Here is a 19,855-nt window from a genome sequence, read left to right as displayed (position 1 = left end):
TGTCCTATTGTTTTCAGCATACAGGGTATACTTAGGGAACATTCTTTGTATCTAGTCGGATAACTATGTTCAATGTTTTTGGTGTTATATGCATTTCTGTGTTGGTATAATGCCAGATACAGAACAAATAACTGATGAATATCTAGTACTTCAGCATCTTTAAAAAGCTGATCACTAGAATATCTGTAACCGTTTCCAGTGATCACCTTTAAAATCCATTTTTGTGTGATTTCCAAGTGTCTCATATATAAATTCGTGGCTCCACCCCATACTATGATACCATAAATCAAATGAGTTTGTATTAAGGCATAGTACATTATTTTCAAATGTTTAATATCAAAAAATTTTTTTAAATATCGAAATTTGGGTAAGCAGTATCTTACTTTTTTTATGACATTTTCAATTTGATCGTTCCATTTTAGGTGGCAATCAAGATATATCCCTAGAAACTTAACTTTCTTATCTGATTTAATCAATATCATCTCATCTCCATGTTCAAACTCTATTTTCGTGAATGGGGGTAAGTTCGATTCGTAGCTTGTGAAGGGTACATAAATGGTTTTTTTCAAATTTATGGTGAGTAATTTTTTCCTTAGGAAATCTACTACTATAGGAAATGATTTAATGATTTTTTGTTTCAGACTGAACCAGTTACTGTCCTTGAAGAATATAACTGTGTCATCCGCAAATGAACTTATTTCAGCATCTACAGGCAAGTTGAAAATATCATTAATATAAATTAAAAACAGAATTGGACCGAGAACTGTTCCCTGAGGAACACCATATTGAACATTTCTCTCCCCGCTCATTATATTTCCAATTTTTACACATTGTTTTCTCTCTTCCAAATAACTTTTCAGAAGTTTAAGTGCGTTTCCCCTGAATCCAATGTTTTCTAGGGTTTCTAATAAGTCCGTGTGGCTGACAGTATCAAAAGCCTTCGCAAGGTCAAGAAATATGCATATTGCAGGTTCTTTAGAATCAATAGCTTTGTATATCTTTGAAGTTAGGTTCACGATTGCATCTTGCGTCGACTTTCCTTCCATAAATCCGTATTGGTTTTTTGAGATGACATCGAATTTTTTCAGAAAATCTAAGATTCTTGATTTGATCAACTTTTCCAAAATTTTACTGATGGTTGGTAGTGAATATATAGGCCGATAATTTGACATTTCCATCTTGTTTCCTGACTTAAATAAGGGTTTGACCACTGCAACTTTCGCAATTTGAGGAAAAATACCTAATTGTATCATCTTATTTGCAATACACGTTATGGGTTTCACTAGATATTCAATACAATTTTTAAAAGTATCCGTTGTGATATTATCAATGCCTGGTGCTTTTTTGGACTTCAACTCTCTGATTACCTTCCTAACTTCATCTTCCTCTACCTCGTTCAAATAGATGGAATTACTCAATCTTTTTGTTGTGATTTTTTTTCCCGGTTTTTTATTTTATTTGCTAGTTTTGTAGCTACATTTGTGAAGTATTCATTGAATTTTTCCGAAATTATTGAGCTATCATTAATTTTCATTCCATCCGATTCAATTACTATTTTTTCAGAACTGTTTTTTCCTTGAATTTTTTTTACGAACTGCCACATATGTTTGGGGCTATTTTCATTATTTCGTATTTCTTTCCTATAATAATCAGTTTTTGTCTTATCTATTAAACCACTAAGCATATTCTTATATTTCTTATACTCATTTAAAATCACGGTATCACCTGGGTTTTTTTGTACTTTTTTATATAAATCATTTTTTGTATTCACTGATTTTACTAAACTGTTTGTTATCCATGGACTTCTTTTAACGTCTCTTCTCTTGATTCGAAAAGTATTACTACTCAAGTCTATATAGGAACTTAATTTTTCAACGAATAGATTAGTAATTTTGTTGACATCATATTCTGACAGAAGTTCATGCCAATTTTCATTTTTCAAAAGTATATTTAGTTTATCGAAATTAATATAAGTTTTAAAAAAAATTTCAGGTTTCGTTTCTTTTATTTCAGATTGAAGATCATAATGAAGCACTTGGGAAAAGTGATCTGACAATGTAGATTTAAAAATTATAGGTTGAATTTTATCAAGGCTATCTTTAGTTTGTATAAAAATGTGATCAATACATGTCTTAGATTGACCTTTTACACGTGTTTCTTTATTTATTAATGACATATAGCCGTATTCTTGTAATATATTTAGATATTCAACACTGACTTCATTAATTTCGAGTATGTCAATATTCATATCACCAATGATTAATTTGGAGTCAGCATATTGGTTGTCTATCCTAAGGTAAGTTTCCAGCGTACTATTGAAAGCAAGAGGACATGAAGACGGTGACCTGTATACCGATAAGATTTTAAATTTTTTGCCAGTTACCTCAAAGCTAATTTCAACTGCTTTTGTTTTGTTTGAATCTATTATACTGCTATTTGCAGTAAGACACTTTTTTGTATATACAACTACTCCATCGGCCCTATTCAAGTCACCTTCAGAATAAATCATGTCATATTCAGGAATGTTGTATAATTCTGTATTGTGCAATTTCCACGATTCAGTTAGAACAATTACATCAAATTTAGTATTTAAATCCATCAACATGATTTGTAATTCATCGAAGTTTTTTTGTAAACTCCGTATGTTGTTGTGAAATATATTTAAATTGCATTTTTTGCATGTATTTATTTGACTGTCCAACTCTCGAATTGTTTCTACCGATTTACAAGTTACTGACACAGCATCAAACATTTTTATATAATCATCCATCACAAATAAATTTATTCCGTAATAATCTAGTAGAAAATACAATAATTACGGTAAAAAAACTTTTAACTAAATTATTCAATAAACGCAAACGTTATATACAAAAATTTTCAAATATTCGAATATAAGGTTTCACGGTTTCTTCTGAGAACGTGTTGAGATTTTACGTCTTTTTTCTTCTTGCCCCTCTGCCGGAATATCCTCCTCTGCAACTACAGTACCAAAAAACTCTCCTTTTCTCAATTGCTCGTACGAATATGTAACATCATTAATAATCAACGAGTTATTTTTAATATTAGCTTTGTGGTTTCTGGAAATCGCTTTTTTTCTACACTCGTTCAAAAATTTTCTTTTATTATAATCCTCCTCTGTATAGTCGTATCCAAAAAATATTTTTTTTGATTTCAGTTCCTTGGATAACTTTATGAAACTCGCAATAATTACTTGTTTCTGTTTGTAACTTAACACCTCACAGACAATCGGTCTGGCTTTTCCTACTTCTAATTTGCCAATCCTGTATATATCTCGAAATTCTGTCTGATCACATTCTACATGGAGACTATCATATACTTTCTCATAGGTATCTTCATTTTCACTCTCATCAATTCCATAAATAACAAAATTACATTTTTTCAGTTATTTTCTAAACTGGTAACTTTATTCCTTAAAGTAATATTTTGAGTTTCTAAGTTTTTATTTTTCACTTTCAGATCTTCAATTTCTGTTATGAGTTCTAATTTTAGGTTTTTTTATCTCTTGTTTTATTTCCTTGGTACTATTTTCTATTAACTTGAAAACGGCATCTAGAGAAACACTCATTGCATCCAATTGCTATCGATCGTGAATGTTAATTAGTAGTGCTTAAAATGAATTGACGGACAATCGTCACTCTACACAATTTGTTTACTACTGATAGCTGATAAGTGACAATCTACTGTGCCTACATCTGATATTCTATGCTTCTTTGCATTCCTTCACCTCGTTTTTCTATCAATGAATGTTGTACGATAATGATATTTACTTACAATAGCAATACAGACGACACTTGTTTTTTCAAGCATGCACTTTCTCAGTTCATTTATACACTTCAAAACTAGGTATTTCAAATCTTCAAATTATATTCTATGAAATCCGAACACTTAAGTTATTAATATATTAATACTTCCGGTAGTAACCATACATTAAATGTGTATTAGTATTAGTATTTTCTCTTCGCCACAGCAATGACTGTTCTACTTTTGTTCGACCTCGAAAAAATTATTTATAAATATTATGTTTCAAAAGTTTTGTACGTTTTAATGTCATGTTTTTGTAGCTCCTTATCTCAATAATTATTTATTCTACTGTGTAGTGGTAAATACTGATCGATAGAGAATTTTGTACTCTATAAATTGATGCTATTGACTTACCCCAAATTTTAATGTTTTGCCTCTTTTCAGCTTATTACTTATATGACGTCGTTAAGCGATTTTCGGCCAATTTTTCTCTACCAATTCAAATTGAAACAAAGCGGTGCCGAAACGGCCCAAAAAATCAACAAGGCATTTGACAATGATAGTGTTAATGAACGCACCGCACCGTTCGATGTTTGTATGCGAAATTTCGTTCCGGAGATTTCAGCCTCAAAGATGAGCTCTGAAGTGGTCGACCTACAGTAATCCAGAACGAAAATTTGAGGATCCCGATGGAGACTGACCTATCACAAACAGTGCGTGGGATGGCCGAAATACGGGGTGTCAGCTCCTATGCGGTTTTTGATGTATTAAAACGTATTGGAGAAGTCAAAAAGCTCGAAAAGTGGGTGCCTTAAGATTTGAACGAAACTGTCATGTTTCTAGGTCTGTAATTCTTTACTTCTGCGCAACCAAAACGATCCTTTTTTTGGATCAGAGAGTCAGGTGTGATGAAAAGGAGACGTTCAAGATAGTGGTTGGACACCGATGAGCTACCCAGGCATTCCCCGATCCTTTTTTGGATCGGATAGTCAAGTGTGATGAAAAGGAGACATTCAGGACTGATTGGACACCGATGAGCTAACCAGGCACTCCCCAAATGAGAAAACCCATAAAAAAACATGGTTACAGTATGGTGGTCAGCGGCTACTGTGATTCACTATAACTTTCTACAATCGGGCCAAACCATCACGGCAGAGTCCTATTGTGAAGAAAACGTCAAAATGTATCAAAAATTGCTTCAGCAGCAGCCGGCACTGGTCAACAGAAAAGGTCCGATCCTACTCCAGGACAACGCCCGTCCGCACGTTTCACAAATTACCGTACGAAAATTAAACAAATCAAAGTTGCACCACACTCACCTCTCGCCAACCAAATACCATCTTTTCAAGCACTTCGATAATACCTAATCCCGAGCATCTAATTTTTATGCCGACGGAATTAATAGACTTGTGTTACGTTGGCAAAAGTGCACCGATCCAAATGGCGTTTATTTAGATGAAACTGAATAGGTAATCACTGGAAAACAGCTTAATACTGCAACCTCTTTTCTTTATCCAACAATGTGTTTTTTAATCTTCATGCTTATTCTATTGAAAAACATGACATTTTGATAAGTATACAAAGGAACGTGACAAATATTCAAACTATTCAACTTTACTTGACAATAATGGTGGTGTTGCTGAAAGTCTTTTGAAACATTTTGTATCGTTTCCATTATAATTTGTTTAATTTTTTGCCTCGTTTTGTTATTTGAAGCATCGAAGGCATCTGAAAACCTGTTCATATGTTGTCTCTATGGCATGTTGAGCAACACTAGACTTCTCTGATCTTTGAAACCAAATATGTGAAGTTTGTTCCTTGTAGAGAGCTATTATTCAATTCAATTTTATTTTAATTTCGATATAACAAGATACTTAGATCAACATACATTATTATAACAGTTATCCTTTATTATCCCTAGGGTTCTCCTAAGCAGTCGATGTGCTTGTTTTATGAATCCACTTAGTCCACTTAGTTTGACCAACATCGCAATTCTCATAGTTTATTTCGTAAATCCCATACTTCCCCTTTTCTGAAAGATACATTTTTCAAAAATTAGGAGCAATCCATTGTTTTATTTTGATTCATATTGATCTATAAATTTTGAATCTTCGATTTTCCGAATGCTCGAGGATTTACGAAGATACTGCCTAAATTTTCTCTTCCTCATCCACTATGAAAGATGTCCGTTACTTTCAGCTATTTCTTTTAAAACTTTTTTCTCAATATCCTTATCTTACTTTGCTCAAGCAACTTAAACAGCCCATGTAGCCTTGCCATTTTTGTTAAACACAATGGTGGGACCTTTTAGAGATATGTATATCCGAAAGTGCTAGTGTTTTTCCTATATACATCAAATTGTAAACCCTTATCAGCATTCCTTATAATAGAACTGGATGCAGTTTATTGTATGATTTTCACTTTGGGTTTTACAAAAACAGCAACACGTGTTTCGTTATATAATAGCTTACTCAAGCATATAAAGTGAAAATCATACAATAAACTGTATTAATTAGTTTCAATATGGATTTTTATCAAGTATCGGCCAGTTCTATTCAATTATAAGATAATGATAATAATAACAATACTCGATATGGGGGTAAATAAGAGTTTTAACTAACCCGAGTTTCATTTCTTCTGATAACTGATACTTGAATTTATATAGCGATTTGAGTTTGAAGAATGATACTTTGAAAATGTTTGTCGCATGTTCATGGAAAGACAAAGAGCTATCTATGGTTACGCCAAGATTTTTAGCACTGTCTACCAGTCAATGTCTGCGTTATTGAGAGTGAGCCTAAAGCTACACTGAGTTTCTACTATTTGTCTTTGAGAGCTTATGCATAAGGCCAAAGTTTTATTTGGATTGATTTTCAGTCCATGATTCTCCGAGTATAGGAATGTTTTGTGCAAATCTGTGTTTATATTGGCCTCGCAACTTTCTGTATCGGTGTTATGAGAAGACAAATATAATTGTATATCATCTGCGTATAGATGTACTTGACAATGTGATAAGAAAGCAGGGTAATCAAAAATAAACACTGAAATCATCAAGGGTCCTAAAATACTTCCCTGCGATACACCTGAGATTGTTTCTTTTAGGGATGACCATGAGTAATCATCCAGTTTGACCCTCTGTGATCGGCCTGTGAGATAGCTGGTCATCCAGTTAAGAGAAATGTCATCGAATCCTATGAACTTGAGCTTGCTGATGAGTAAATCGAAAATAACTAAATCGAAAGCTTTACTTTGAGCAAGCAGTACTAAAATGATGACTTTTGATTGATTTCTGAATCTCGCAAGATCGTCGATTACTTTCAAGAGGGCAGTCTGTTTTCCGTGTTTTTTGCGAAATCCAGACTGCTCGTATGGGAGTATTCGATTTTCTTCAAGAAAAGCTCTTATTTGACGGGAAACATTTTTCTCGAATATTTTAGAGAATGAGGGCAGAGTGCTGATAGGGCGTAGGTCACTGAACGTGGTAGGTGCATTCTTTTTCGGAATTGGAATTATATTAGCAACCTTCCAAACATCTGGAAAAATACCCTGTCAGAAGGACTCGTTGAAAATATGTTTAACTTCATCAATACAGTGTGGTATCACTAAAGAAATCATCTTGATATTTATATTGTCAATACCTAAAGCATTAGATTTTATGCAATTTATTATTATTGTAGAATAAAAGAGTGTCATTATTAACTATTAAATGTCCAGCCACGTTTAAAAAATAGTCATTGATTTCTTCTGGTCTACGTAGTTCAATTGGCAGGCTATTGGTTTGCGAGGATGATTTTGTAGTAACACCCCAATCTGTAAGATTTCTCCATGTCATTTTTGAATTGTTTTTATTTTTGTTCAAAACAAATTGTATATATGCTGTTTTTTCACGTTTTACTGCGTCATTGACGTAGTTGCGTAAAGTTACATAGTACTGTCTAGCGGCTGCTGTCTTGTCTTTAAGATATTTGGCATGAGCTCTATCACGGGTTTTCATCATCAATTTGATATTATAAGTTATATACGGGGATGATTTATGTTTTCTGTTTACAGTGCAAGTTGGAGCATGTTTGTCAAAAAGCATAATGATGCATTCGTTGAGAAAATTTACTTTGGAAATAATATCTTGCATAGTCACAATATCACCCCATGGTAAGTTAGCAGCATCTTGAGAAAAAAGTTCATGATTGAAATTCTTGAAATTTCTATAAAAAATCAAGTTGTCATAAGTTGGCTTCGCCTTCGAAATCAATATCGCAAAATACCATCAGATGATCAGTTATACCATTCATATCAAGTGTATTAGAATTTCTTACCATTACTTCCTTACTAATGCAAATGACATCAATCAGAGATTCAGAAGTTGTCATTATCCGAGTAGAATTTTCTACAATTTGATTCATATCAAAACAAGAAACTAGGGCAGTTAATAGTTGAGTGTCGTGAGAGTCAGTTTATCGCGAGAGTCACAGTTTATAAGATAGAAAATATTTTACCTTACTACTATTCTTGTCGAAAACGGCAAATGCATATGTTATCTACTTATAGGCTCCAAGTCCCTAGAAAGTAATGGGTTGCCCATTGTCTCTTTTCATGGCTAATCTGTTCATGAGCAGATTTGAAATGAAAGCAAAGAAGAGTTTGATTACTTTCCACGGCCATGACACAGGTTTTTAGCTATCTTCGAATGTTTAGAAATTGAATAATGTGGAATGAAATCTATGAACAGTGACAAAGCTTCCATTTCAGACAGCCTGTTGTTCATTCTCTTAGGTAAAAGTGACAGAAAGAAAACAATTAAGAGTAGTTATCAAAACAGGTAGTAAGTAACATTGGGGACACTAACAAAGTACAAGGAGTATAATCAATGAACCTTATTTTGCAAGGTGATAGGTCGTCTAGATGCATATAAAACTAAAGAAAAAACTATATTCTATTAACACATTTGTTTGTAATTACTGTTACTAATGTGTTTACAAGAACAACCATATAAAATTATATTAGTCGTTCAATAAAGAATCGTCTTCAGGTGATAACTGCGACGATTGTGGATACTAACAATCGAAACGTCTTGAAGTAACTTGGTTTGAAATCTTAATTTTTATTTCTTGTCAATAATATTTTAATTTTAATATCGTGTTAACAGTTCAATTTTTTAATTTTTTGGTTTTGCTTGTATTTTATTTCATTGTAATTTCTTTTTTTTATGCTTGACATAATTGTTATTTTTCAGCTAATCTTTTCAATTTTCTAGAGATTCTTTCAGGGATTTCAAATCAATTTTATATCATATTAGACAATGGAAGTCCGTACTAATAAAATGCACCACGAAACATTGTCAACCACCTTCAAATAAACGTAATATAAGCGTGTTAATAGCGAGGAATAGGAACTTGAAAAAATCCTGATCACGGATTTTTTTCCCCTGACCCAGTTTTTCATATAAAACGATTCATTACATGATAAAATTTTGTGGATACTGTAGTGATAAAAAATTATTATTGTGCGATATTGCTGTGTTGAATATTTTGTGAACATTAACTCCACATTACTCATCAAACTGCCATGAAGATGATAGTACAGCCTGCTATCGAAAGCGCTCTTTCGGATCAGTTTTTTCTTGGTTTGGCCGATATAGAATTTGTTGCAGTCCGAGCATTGTTTACTGTATATCCCGTTTTGATTTTTGTCTTCTTCTTTTCCATAGTTGTTTATTTTTTGTGTTATTTTCGTGTTTGGCTTGTATGTGATGTTGATGTTCAGTGGCTTAAAGACGTTTGTTAGTTTTTTGGTTTGGTGTCCTATGTACGTAAATGCTGTCCATCGTTGTTTTGTTTTGTCTGTTGGGGTGGTTTGATCCTTGCTATGTATTTTTTGTTTGATTCTGTTTTCTAATTTATCTATTGTCTTTTGGGTGTATACGATGAGAAACGATGAGAAAACACCACACATTCCATCCGAGAGTCATCAACCTAACAAACGTACACTTCAACGATATAGAAATACAAACACTTGAACTAGGTCCAAAATTCAGTCCATACCAGAAAATCACACCACAAACCATTGAGAACCTAATTGTTGACACAGAGATGGCTTTAAATCAAGTAGAAGCATCAAAAGTAGACGAAATCAGATCAGAAGCAATCAACACGCTGAAACAAATAATCATAAAACCAGAAAAGACTCCGGAGAAACCAGCATTCACGAAAGCCATCAAATCAATAAAAAAGAAGTTAATCTCCAACAACCTCACAGCAGTTGAAGCCGAAAAAAGTGACACCAGTTATTATTGAAAAACAGGAATTAAGTATGAAAGTGAACAAGTACATAACGGAAAACGATTTTAGTATGATGAATCACGATCCAACCACAAAATATGAAAGACAAAGTAATAGCCTAATAAAATCCAACAAACAGATCTTTAACAACAAAACATTGAACAGATACATAGTCAACAACCCAAAAGCACCAAAACTCAACGCACAGATAAAAATACATAAGGAAAATAAACCTATAAGACCGGTTATCAATTTTACCAAAGCACTTTCATACAAAATTTCAAAAATCATAGCCGATGAACTGAAAAACAAAATCAACAGGAACAACAACCACAGCGTGAAAAACTCAATGGAACTCACGGACAGAATCTCAATGATAAAGGTCAGCCCAAACAATAAACTATTCTCATTCAACATAAAAAACATGTACCCCAACATACCAGTCAACGAAAGTATAAACGCCATATCTGATAAACTAAAACACCAAAACATAGACAAAACCTACATCAACCAAATGAAACTCAGTCTAAATATAATACTCAATCAAAATTATTTCGAATTTGAAGGAAAAATTTATAAACAAACAGATGGACTGGCGATGGGATCCCCACTATCTAGCATTGTATCCGAAATATACCTGCAAACCATAGATGAGACAATCTTAACAATAATAAAAACACATGATGAAAAAGGAAACTGGTTCAGATACGTTGACGATGGACTGTACATATCACAAAACAATGGAATAAGAATAGATCAAATAACAAAAGAAATTAACGAAATAAATCAAAAACTATTTTTCAGCATTGAGGAAGAAAACAACTCACAACTTAACTACCTGGACATAACCAGCGGATATAACCACAACAAAACACAATTTCAAATGGCAATATACAGGAAACCTACACAAACAAGCTCCACCATACCCGCAAGTTCAAACCATCCACCATCACATAGAATGTTAAGGATATCACTCAGCAATGAAGCCCGAAACAAAGAACGGAAAATCATATTCAAATAGCGAACGAGAACGGATACACCCAAAAGACAATAGATAAATTAGAAAACAGAATCAATAGAATAGAAGTTATAGAGCTTCAAATCCTTTTTGTGACTTACATTTAATATTAAAATATATATACAGAGATTTTATCGAGTTTGTATGGTATAAATCAAAAGGGGGAAATTCGTGGACAGAACACTTGAAAAATGGGGGCAAACCGCGGACACGTGTTTCTGGCTATTGGCCTCATTAGCGCGGTGCAGCCAATTGCAAAGATGGACAACAACTGGTTACCAAAAATTAAAAACTTCACATATGCACCTTGTCACCAACAGGAGCTAACTGCACATTTGTGATTTCATACACACTCAATAACATCTTCATCTCTCTCTCTCTCCATACATACATACATACATACATATATATATATATATATATATATATATATATATATATATATATATATATATATATATATATATATATATATATATATATATATATATATATATATATATATATATATATATATACGAATATGAAAGTTATTGAGTATCTTGATATAGAAACAGAAGTTAATATCGTTAATACAAATGCACGGAGCTGGTGGCTCCGTGCATTTGTATTTCTATCTTTTGGCTGCACCATACTGATGATGGGCCAAAAGCCCGAAACACGTGTCTATATATATATATATATATATATATAGACGGGAAGAATTCCTAAAACCGATTCCAGCAAGAATTCTCAGAGCTTTTTTCTGTAATATATAAAATGCATTGGGCATCACTAGAATTTCCCCAAAGTAGATGGGGAAGAAATGTGAGACTGTATGAGCGAGCAAAATACTATTTTCAGCGTAGTGAAATTTGTTATTGGTTTCAGCTGTCTAAGTAAAAATAGGCCACTTGATAACATACTTTTCAAACTTGAAATGTGACTTGACCAATTTAGCCTATTGTCCATAATAAAACCCAATAATTTGACACACTGGAATTCAGGTAATGGCAGAGCCATAGAAATAATAATGTTTTGTGATTTTTCCTTATTCATCATGTGTTTGTTGATACTGAACCAGTGCTTCGCTTTTTCTTGTATTTCCAACAAGAGCTGAATAATTCATAGAAGAGTATATCAAGGATGTATCATTGATGTAAATAACGAACAAAAGCGGGCCCAACTAGTAACAATAACCACTTTCATTTACCCTTCAATTAGATTCAAAGTAACGTCACGTAGACCAGAATACATTGGCTCAAAGGTATATAACCAATTTCCAGATTATTTAAAGGTCTGTTTTTCTGTGTTCAAAAAATCAATGCTAAATGTAATAGTGTTCAAAATATAATAGTGAAAATCACTACGAAATCGATTATGGCGCTTTTAAAAATAGTAAAAATTCTATAAATAATTGTTTTGCGTTCATAGAGATTCCCAATAATAGTTTTTCTCAAATATCTTTCATCTACAGACATCGATCAATTACACATTGATATGTATTGATTTTGAGCATCTTATGAAATGAAGCCATAGATCAATGTTTGGATTTGATTGTTGAATTCAACCAACCAGATTCTTTTGAGTTGTAATAAGCTTTTTACAACTCCTTAGAGAAAACCGCAGCAAAATCGGTTAAGCCTTTTTTGAGATTAGCATGCATAAAATCACAAAAAGAAAAACAATTTTATATGTATTCATACCTTCTGACATGTCTCTGAAATTTGTAATTTTTTATGTCATCAAGTAGAGGTTCAACACATTCTCTAGCAGCACATAGATAATCATCTTGTTCCATAGGAGTTCGATCCGCATGATAGGCTTGTAATTCTAGCCATATCAAGTCTTTCAGTTCATTCTGCCAAAGAACCTCTTCACGAGTTATCTGGAAACATAAATATCAATTGATGTTGAAGTGGTGCATATACATCAGAGCTTAAATATATACGAGTATTTAAAAAAGTGTCAGAATTCACATAAAATATGACCAATAAAGAAAATGCATTTTTTCAACATATTTTCAAGTCGATCTATTTTTGACTATCCCAACGATAGTTTGCTAATCAATTGATTTTCCTCAGCTATGAATAATTACGATGAATCAATCATTCAACAAAATGAAATTCAATTACCCCTCTTCTACGATTCTTGTCTTGTGAGGTTCCACCGCCCATTCTGACAAGACAACGCAATGTTTCATAGAATTCAACTCTTGGTGTAGGACACTTGACAGCATCATGTTGTGTACTTTCAATTGCTGGTAATGGATTGAACTTAACCTTAGTCTCAACGTTATTCAATTCTTGCTTCTGGCAAGGAAATGTTCGGCAAACTAAGCTTTTGAATCGTTTATAACTCTCTATTTGATAGCTGGGAGTTCTCATAATGTTAGTGTCTTGATGGTCGTTAATGTCCTCTGTGTTAATTGCCTGTGCTCTGGCAATATCAAGTTTCAAGTCACGTTCTGAACCACGAAGTAACTGCATCTGCCTTTTGCTAGTACGTTTTGAACCTTAAAAAATATAAGCATGAAACCTTTATAGCAGATTTGCACATCAGTTCATTTTCACCTCCAATCTCTTCAGAATTTTCGTCACTCACTGAGTTATTGTCATACATGATATCAATTGTGGCAGGGCTGGGAGTCTGAACTTTCACTACTTTGGTTGATTTAGTGCTGAAACAAGAATTAATAATTAACATATCTGCACTGTAATAATTTCAGTTAATCATTTCAACTGGCGGTTTTGTAAACGGTTTTTGAAAAATTCACAATAGTTTCGTGTAATTCAATGTTCATGTGAAAGTAGTTGTTTTGAAGGGGCTTTTTCTTCCAGTTTGTATCTGAAACTAACTTCTATGTATAACCTACACAACTTTGTAAAGAGTTTATTTCGAACGTAATTTTTTTCCTTCCTTCTAAAGTTTCCAATTAGGTATTTCTGGATGAAGATGGTTAAGTAGAAGCCACAACGTATTTTTTTACAAATAAATGTAATGAAATTTTTACTTTTTCATGGGTTTTTCGCTGAAACAGAGTTAAATATATACAACATATTTTTTTAGGAAATATCTTTTTCAAAGTGAAAGAACTGAGAGAACTTCATCATAGTATGTTATACCTTATCACCTGTCATTGTCTTGTAATATATTGTCTCATATGTTAATATAAAGTAAAAAAATTATTTAATGAAGGGAAACAGAGTAGTTATTCCAAAAGTTCCACAATAAGAAAAACTCTTACTTTTTCACAGACAGCCTATGTTAGATCCAAAATGGGTTTCACTCACAGATACAAAATTTCTTGGCACTACGTCTCAAGATATAATTTTTAAAGCTGAAGGAAATTTTTTCAGCATTCGAATTTTCAATTGAGCTAATTTCGGAATGGTCTTTCATTTAATTCAAATGAGTTTATAATAATGGTTTTGCAATTTAATGGCATTGAACCTTTGAAATCCCCACCTTACCACCCATTTGACAATGCAGCAGCAGAAATAGCAGTAAAAACTATCAATAAAGGATTAAACAAGACTCTTTTTCTTGAGAAGGAAGCGACTACCAGTAAAAATAATATCGATTCGCGAATACAAAATTTCTTATCTACATACAAAAATATAGCAACTGCCTCAACAGGGTTTAGCCCTTTACATAATTTATTCAAGACACGTCCTCGTACTAGGTATGATTTATTGAAACCTTTATCTGAGAACAATAGAGAAGATGATGCATAAAATTTAATTTTGTCTTGAATATTTTTCTCGAGTCTTTATTATCGTTATACTATAATTGAAAGGTATTTTTTTATTTAGTTATTATTTAAACTCATAAAATATACAAAAAGTGAAAAATAAGGGAGGGAAATTGAAACTTACAAAACGCGTCACCATTAGTCGAAACGAAATGCGACGTCAGATGACACAACATTGTATTCAACGGCATTGATTTTCATACTATGTTAGATGTTTGAGAGAAAAATAGTTCTAACCTGTATTCCCGTGGTGATTTCTAATGAATCTAGATTTGCAGTGAATCTAGGGCGATTACTGAAACTGTTTTGTCAAAGCACAATCGGACAATCTACCGAAAATAGATGCATTTATGATGACACCATATTTTTTCATCAAATATTGATTTTACTTGTGCAGAGATCGAAAAAATGAAAGCTGATATATTTTATTCATAAAAGCACAGCAGTTTATAATATACCAAAACATAACCCATACATAAACATTTGTCATTAAAATTGTTACAAAACTATTTTACATCTATATCATAATATCTCATACATAATTCTATATTATTGCAGTTCACTCAAGTAAGATAGATTCATTAATTTTTTGTAAATACCTATATAAATATGTAATGATTTGATGTATGCTAAAAAATCGATTTTCATCAACAATTATCTTCGAGTACTTAAATACTTGTTTATTTCAGATCTGAACGAGACTTTTTTGGAGATTCAACAGTTGCATATGTCCATGTGATTAAAGGTCGGATTACACCTGAGGAAAATGTCCGACAGAAATGTTATGCTGTTACTTGCACTTGCATTGAAACAAAAGAAACTATTCTCTGTTAAATGTGCAGATTGTACTGTACATTTAGGGAACTGTTTCATTGGCTTAGCTGTAGGGATCAGCATTTAGACGCACGGTTAGTTTTTAAATCACACCACAATGATGTATATTTGTATGCTACATTCAAGAATTAGTTCTAGTTAGACTTAACAACTTTCTTAGAATCATACAGAATTCTATTTACGTGCGTTTGACTTTGGAGTAAGCTGGTGAATGCGTGACGAGCGCGTTACAGAAAGTGTGTGATCGGGCGAGGCGAACAGAAGTTGAGAGGGATGTATAAGTTAGTGAAGATAGAAAGAGACAGAGTTACGTTTCGTATATTATTGTAGGGGCAAGACCAAGAGGTGCGAGCACACATTTACGGTAGAGTAGGCTTTGAAGAATTTGGAGAAAAGTATCATATGTTTTTTCTACAAGATAAATTAGCCTATTGTCTCGGTATTACAATCAACCAACAGTAATTACTTATGTATTCGATAATGCAAATAATAAATAAAATAAAACAATCTATTCAAAAATGTTAATTTATCAATGAAAACTCATAATAAATTTAAATATTTGTAGAAAACTAATGTACAGGGTGACAATTTGAAAACTTATAATGCCTATATCTGAGCAACCAAATAAAATATAAGAAATCGCTGAAAACAACTTCCATAATAGGGAGGGTAAAACAAAATGATGTAATATCTAACCTGTTTTCACGTACCCCTTCGCCCTCAGCCACCCCAACTTCATATTCTCAAATGGCAACCCCCTACTTGAGTGTATCTGAAAAAACTTGACTTAGTTGATAAGTAATTATCAAGAATTGGTGAAAATACAATACTTTCATAAGTTTATCCCATCTTGATATTTTGTTCATTATGAAAAAGTTTTATGATATTTGAAGATAAATTTCCAAGGTTAGGTATAGATTTGTAAAAAAAATTGATAGGTGAACTATCATTACAGACATTTCTGTTGATTACATCGGAATTTGTATTACTGCCAGTATTAAACATTATTTTATTGAGAAGTTTTCGATTAATATGTCTCAAAGAATTCTGAGATTTTTTTGCTTTAGGGAAGGGTGTACTAATTTTTCTATTCTTTTTTTGAAACAGTATTAAATTGATTTTAACTGATTTTTTATGAAAGGAATAGTAATTGATATATCTTCCTGAATTAGTTTGTTTCACATACCGATTAGTAATCAAGGAATCATTTTGTCAAGTGCTACTCTAAACCTGTCAAATTTGACATTTTTTCGAAAATTCTCAAAACATTTTTTTTGTAAATTTCGAGAAATGCCAAAGATAAAAGTTGCTCAGCTACCAAGTTTCCATTGCTTAACATTTCGACTTTTTTCCAATTTTTTTAATTTTTCGAATCTTTCGCTCTATCAATTCAAACGAAACGATTCAAATTTCATAATTTTGATGAATACGATACTATAATGTCATATCTCACAGAAAATACCCGGATTGACCTGTAACCAGAAAAAGAAATGAATACACCTCCAGAAATTCATCTTTGTTGTTGCAAAGTTCATTTAGTTTTTCATTTCATTGTTAAAGTTATTCGGATCTTCAATGTATGGACGTTAATATGTCAGTAATCGAATAAACGCATGCCCGTCAAGCTGATACCACAAATTTCGTCTAACACTTAAGAGGCAGATTATCTAAAAATTCAGAAAACTGATTGATAATAAAATTTCTGTTTTTGTTTTCTCTAAAAAAATATGATCCAATTATTTGGTTATGTAATAACCCACATCACACATTTGTCTCGGATGATATTGATCATAGCATTCTATTACAAAATTTTGATTATTGTTGGACCACCAGCGACAATTTTAGGAACTAACTGTTCAGTTCGACGTGAAAATTGCCTCGTTTGTCCATAAAATCCTGTAGGGAAATGCGATATCATTTTCTCACTCACTTTGGAACCAAAATGAAAATCCTACTCGAATTTCGAAATCTCTTTCTTTAAGAATGTGTATGAACTTTGGCTCACAGTTTCTCTGCCAACCCCTGTATCTTCACTAATACTCCCAATATTCGTTTTTATGTTATCAACAACGCTCAAAAAAGCATTGATTTGCTCTTCTTCAGTATAATTTATTGAATTATGTGGTTTCTTGAAACGATTGTCCACAGAGCCACTTTCTTTGAATGTTTTCAATTACCTTTCCTCGGTACTGAAGTGAATATTTCTTGCTGGATGCCGAGGCAACACCTCGATATGGCACATTCTCACTACATAAAAGGACGATTTCCACTTTGTCTTGGGTAGATAACATAGTACATAAAGTTTATTTGTGAATTATAAATGTACGAAAATCTGTACACAAAACAACTCGATTCATTAAACAAAACTGAAAATTTGTTTCAAAAGCCTACTAAGCGAAAATTTTATTTTGATTTGATTAGTACCTACTATTTTCTTCCTGGCATGTTGCATTAGTTTTGTAGTGTTTAAAATCACGAAAATTTATATGATGTTTAGTGCAAATCGCTAGAACGAAAATCTTTTGAATAGTTATGAACCTCTAGGTCAATGTTTAGTTTACATAAAATTATATTTCGGGTTAGTTTGTAACTTGTTCAGAAAAATAATCGAACTGGATAAAAATCTATTAAAAAAATAATACAAATGTAATAAGAATGAAGGAAAATACCTTTATTAGATTACTGACATATTAACGTCCATACATTGAAAATCCGAATCAGTTTAACAATGAAATTAAAATACAAAATGAACTTTGCAACAACAAAGACGAATTTCTGGAAGTGTATTCATTTCTTTTTCTGGTAACAGGCCAATGCGGGTATTTTCTGTGTAAGATATGACATCGAAGTCTCGTATTCATTAAAATTATGAAATTTGAATAATGTTTCGTTCGAATCGATAGAGTGAAGATTCGAAAAATAATAAGAATTGAAAAAAGTCGAAGTGACAATAGCGAGTCCAAATTTCGAGCAAAGGTATAAAATTGGAAACTGAGCAACTTTTTTCTTTGGCATTTTTCGAAACAAGGATCAAGCCACCCCAACAGACAAAACAACACAAAGATGGACAGCATTTACGTACGTAGGACACCAAACCAAAAAACTAACAAACGTCTTCAAACCACTGAACATCAACATCACATACAAGCCAAACAAGAAGATAAAAAAATAAATAAGCAACTATGAAAAAGAATAAGACAAAGACAAAACGGGATATACAGTATACAATGTTCGGACTGCAACAAATTCTATATCGGCCAAACCAAGAAAAAACTGATCCAAAGGTACAATGAACACAAAAAGGCATACATAAATCCAATAGTATATAAATCAAACCTCGCAACACACGCCATACAAAACAAACATAATTTCCCCCCACCAGAGAACATAAAACTCATAAAACAAGTCAACAAGGGAAACCGCATGGACATTTGGGAAAACTTGAACATCCATAAATTTAACAGTCATAAATCACTTATCGAGGAACAAGTACAAATCAAAACACAACAAGACCTCACATTCAATATATTAAACAAAACCATACACACTCCTGAAGAAGATCTAACACAAAGAAGAGTACCTGATGCAGTACAAATACAGGCAAATTTACCTAAAGTACCTGAAATACCTGAGTTGAGACGTTCGGACCGTATAAAGAGGCAGACGACAGGATGACAAGTTCAGTATATATATATATATATATATATATATATATATATATATATATATCTTGGATTAAGGGTCTTATTCAGTCTATGCATTTTTATTCGACGACGTTTCGACATTGTCATCTTAAGGTTTAAAATAAAATAATTGAACAAGATTACTATTTTGTACTTATTTAATTTTCTCCGCCATACCATGATTCGATCTGTTCCTTTGTCTTACTTTTCATTGATGGCCCTCACTAAAACTTTCCGTTTTTGCCGTTTTTGGCAACCTAATTATCTCCAGAATGTCCCGTGGGTTGGGCTACTTATCGGGCGTGTCCCCAGGTGGCGGACAGGGGAACGGCCAAGGGACTGGAGGCCCTGTCCGGGAAGCCAATGTGGCCTTACGTACGGGGTCGCGGGACTCCTGGTCAATGGCAGAAATAAGTAGGGCGTGGGGGACTAAAATTCTCCTAAAGCCTTTGCAAAACATGCCACCGTGGACCAGCCTACCCAAGCTAAGGTGTAAGGAATCGTGCTGACAGCTGAATGGCCGCAGGGTGATATGCGGTTACGAACGATC

At 32.8% G+C, this 19,855-nt stretch overlaps 1 protein-coding gene across 9 annotated transcripts in view; it reads right to left on the bottom strand.

The window, feature by feature from the left end:
- The window catches only part of Mekk1 (mitogen-activated protein kinase kinase kinase 4), an 86,988-nt gene that overhangs the window by 42,598 nt on the left and 24,535 nt on the right, over positions 1–19,855 (bottom strand). For 8 of the 9 annotated variants that reach the window (XM_074174634.1, XM_074174639.1, XM_074174637.1 and 5 more), the window contains 3 exons: positions 13,608–13,714; positions 13,170–13,549; positions 12,741–12,922 (listed from right to left, as the gene is read on the bottom strand). In XM_074174634.1, the coding sequence (XP_074030735.1) occupies positions 12,741–12,922; positions 13,170–13,549; positions 13,608–13,714 (669 nt within the window). Of the gene's footprint in view, positions 1–12,740; positions 12,923–13,169; positions 13,550–13,607; positions 13,715–16,318; positions 16,395–19,855 lie in introns of those variants that run through there. The other variant, XM_074174642.1, reaches the window with a different exon arrangement.

The sequence above is a fragment of the Leptinotarsa decemlineata genome, unplaced genomic scaffold (assembly GCF_025532065.1).
Source record: "Leptinotarsa decemlineata unplaced genomic scaffold, Ldec_3_MD MMD2_tig00000690_RagTag_RagTag, whole genome shotgun sequence".
Lineage (NCBI taxonomy): Eukaryota > Metazoa > Arthropoda > Insecta > Coleoptera > Chrysomelidae > Leptinotarsa > Leptinotarsa decemlineata.
The sequence above is the reverse complement of the archived record's forward strand: the minus strand, read 5'-3'. Positions and strand labels throughout refer to the sequence as shown.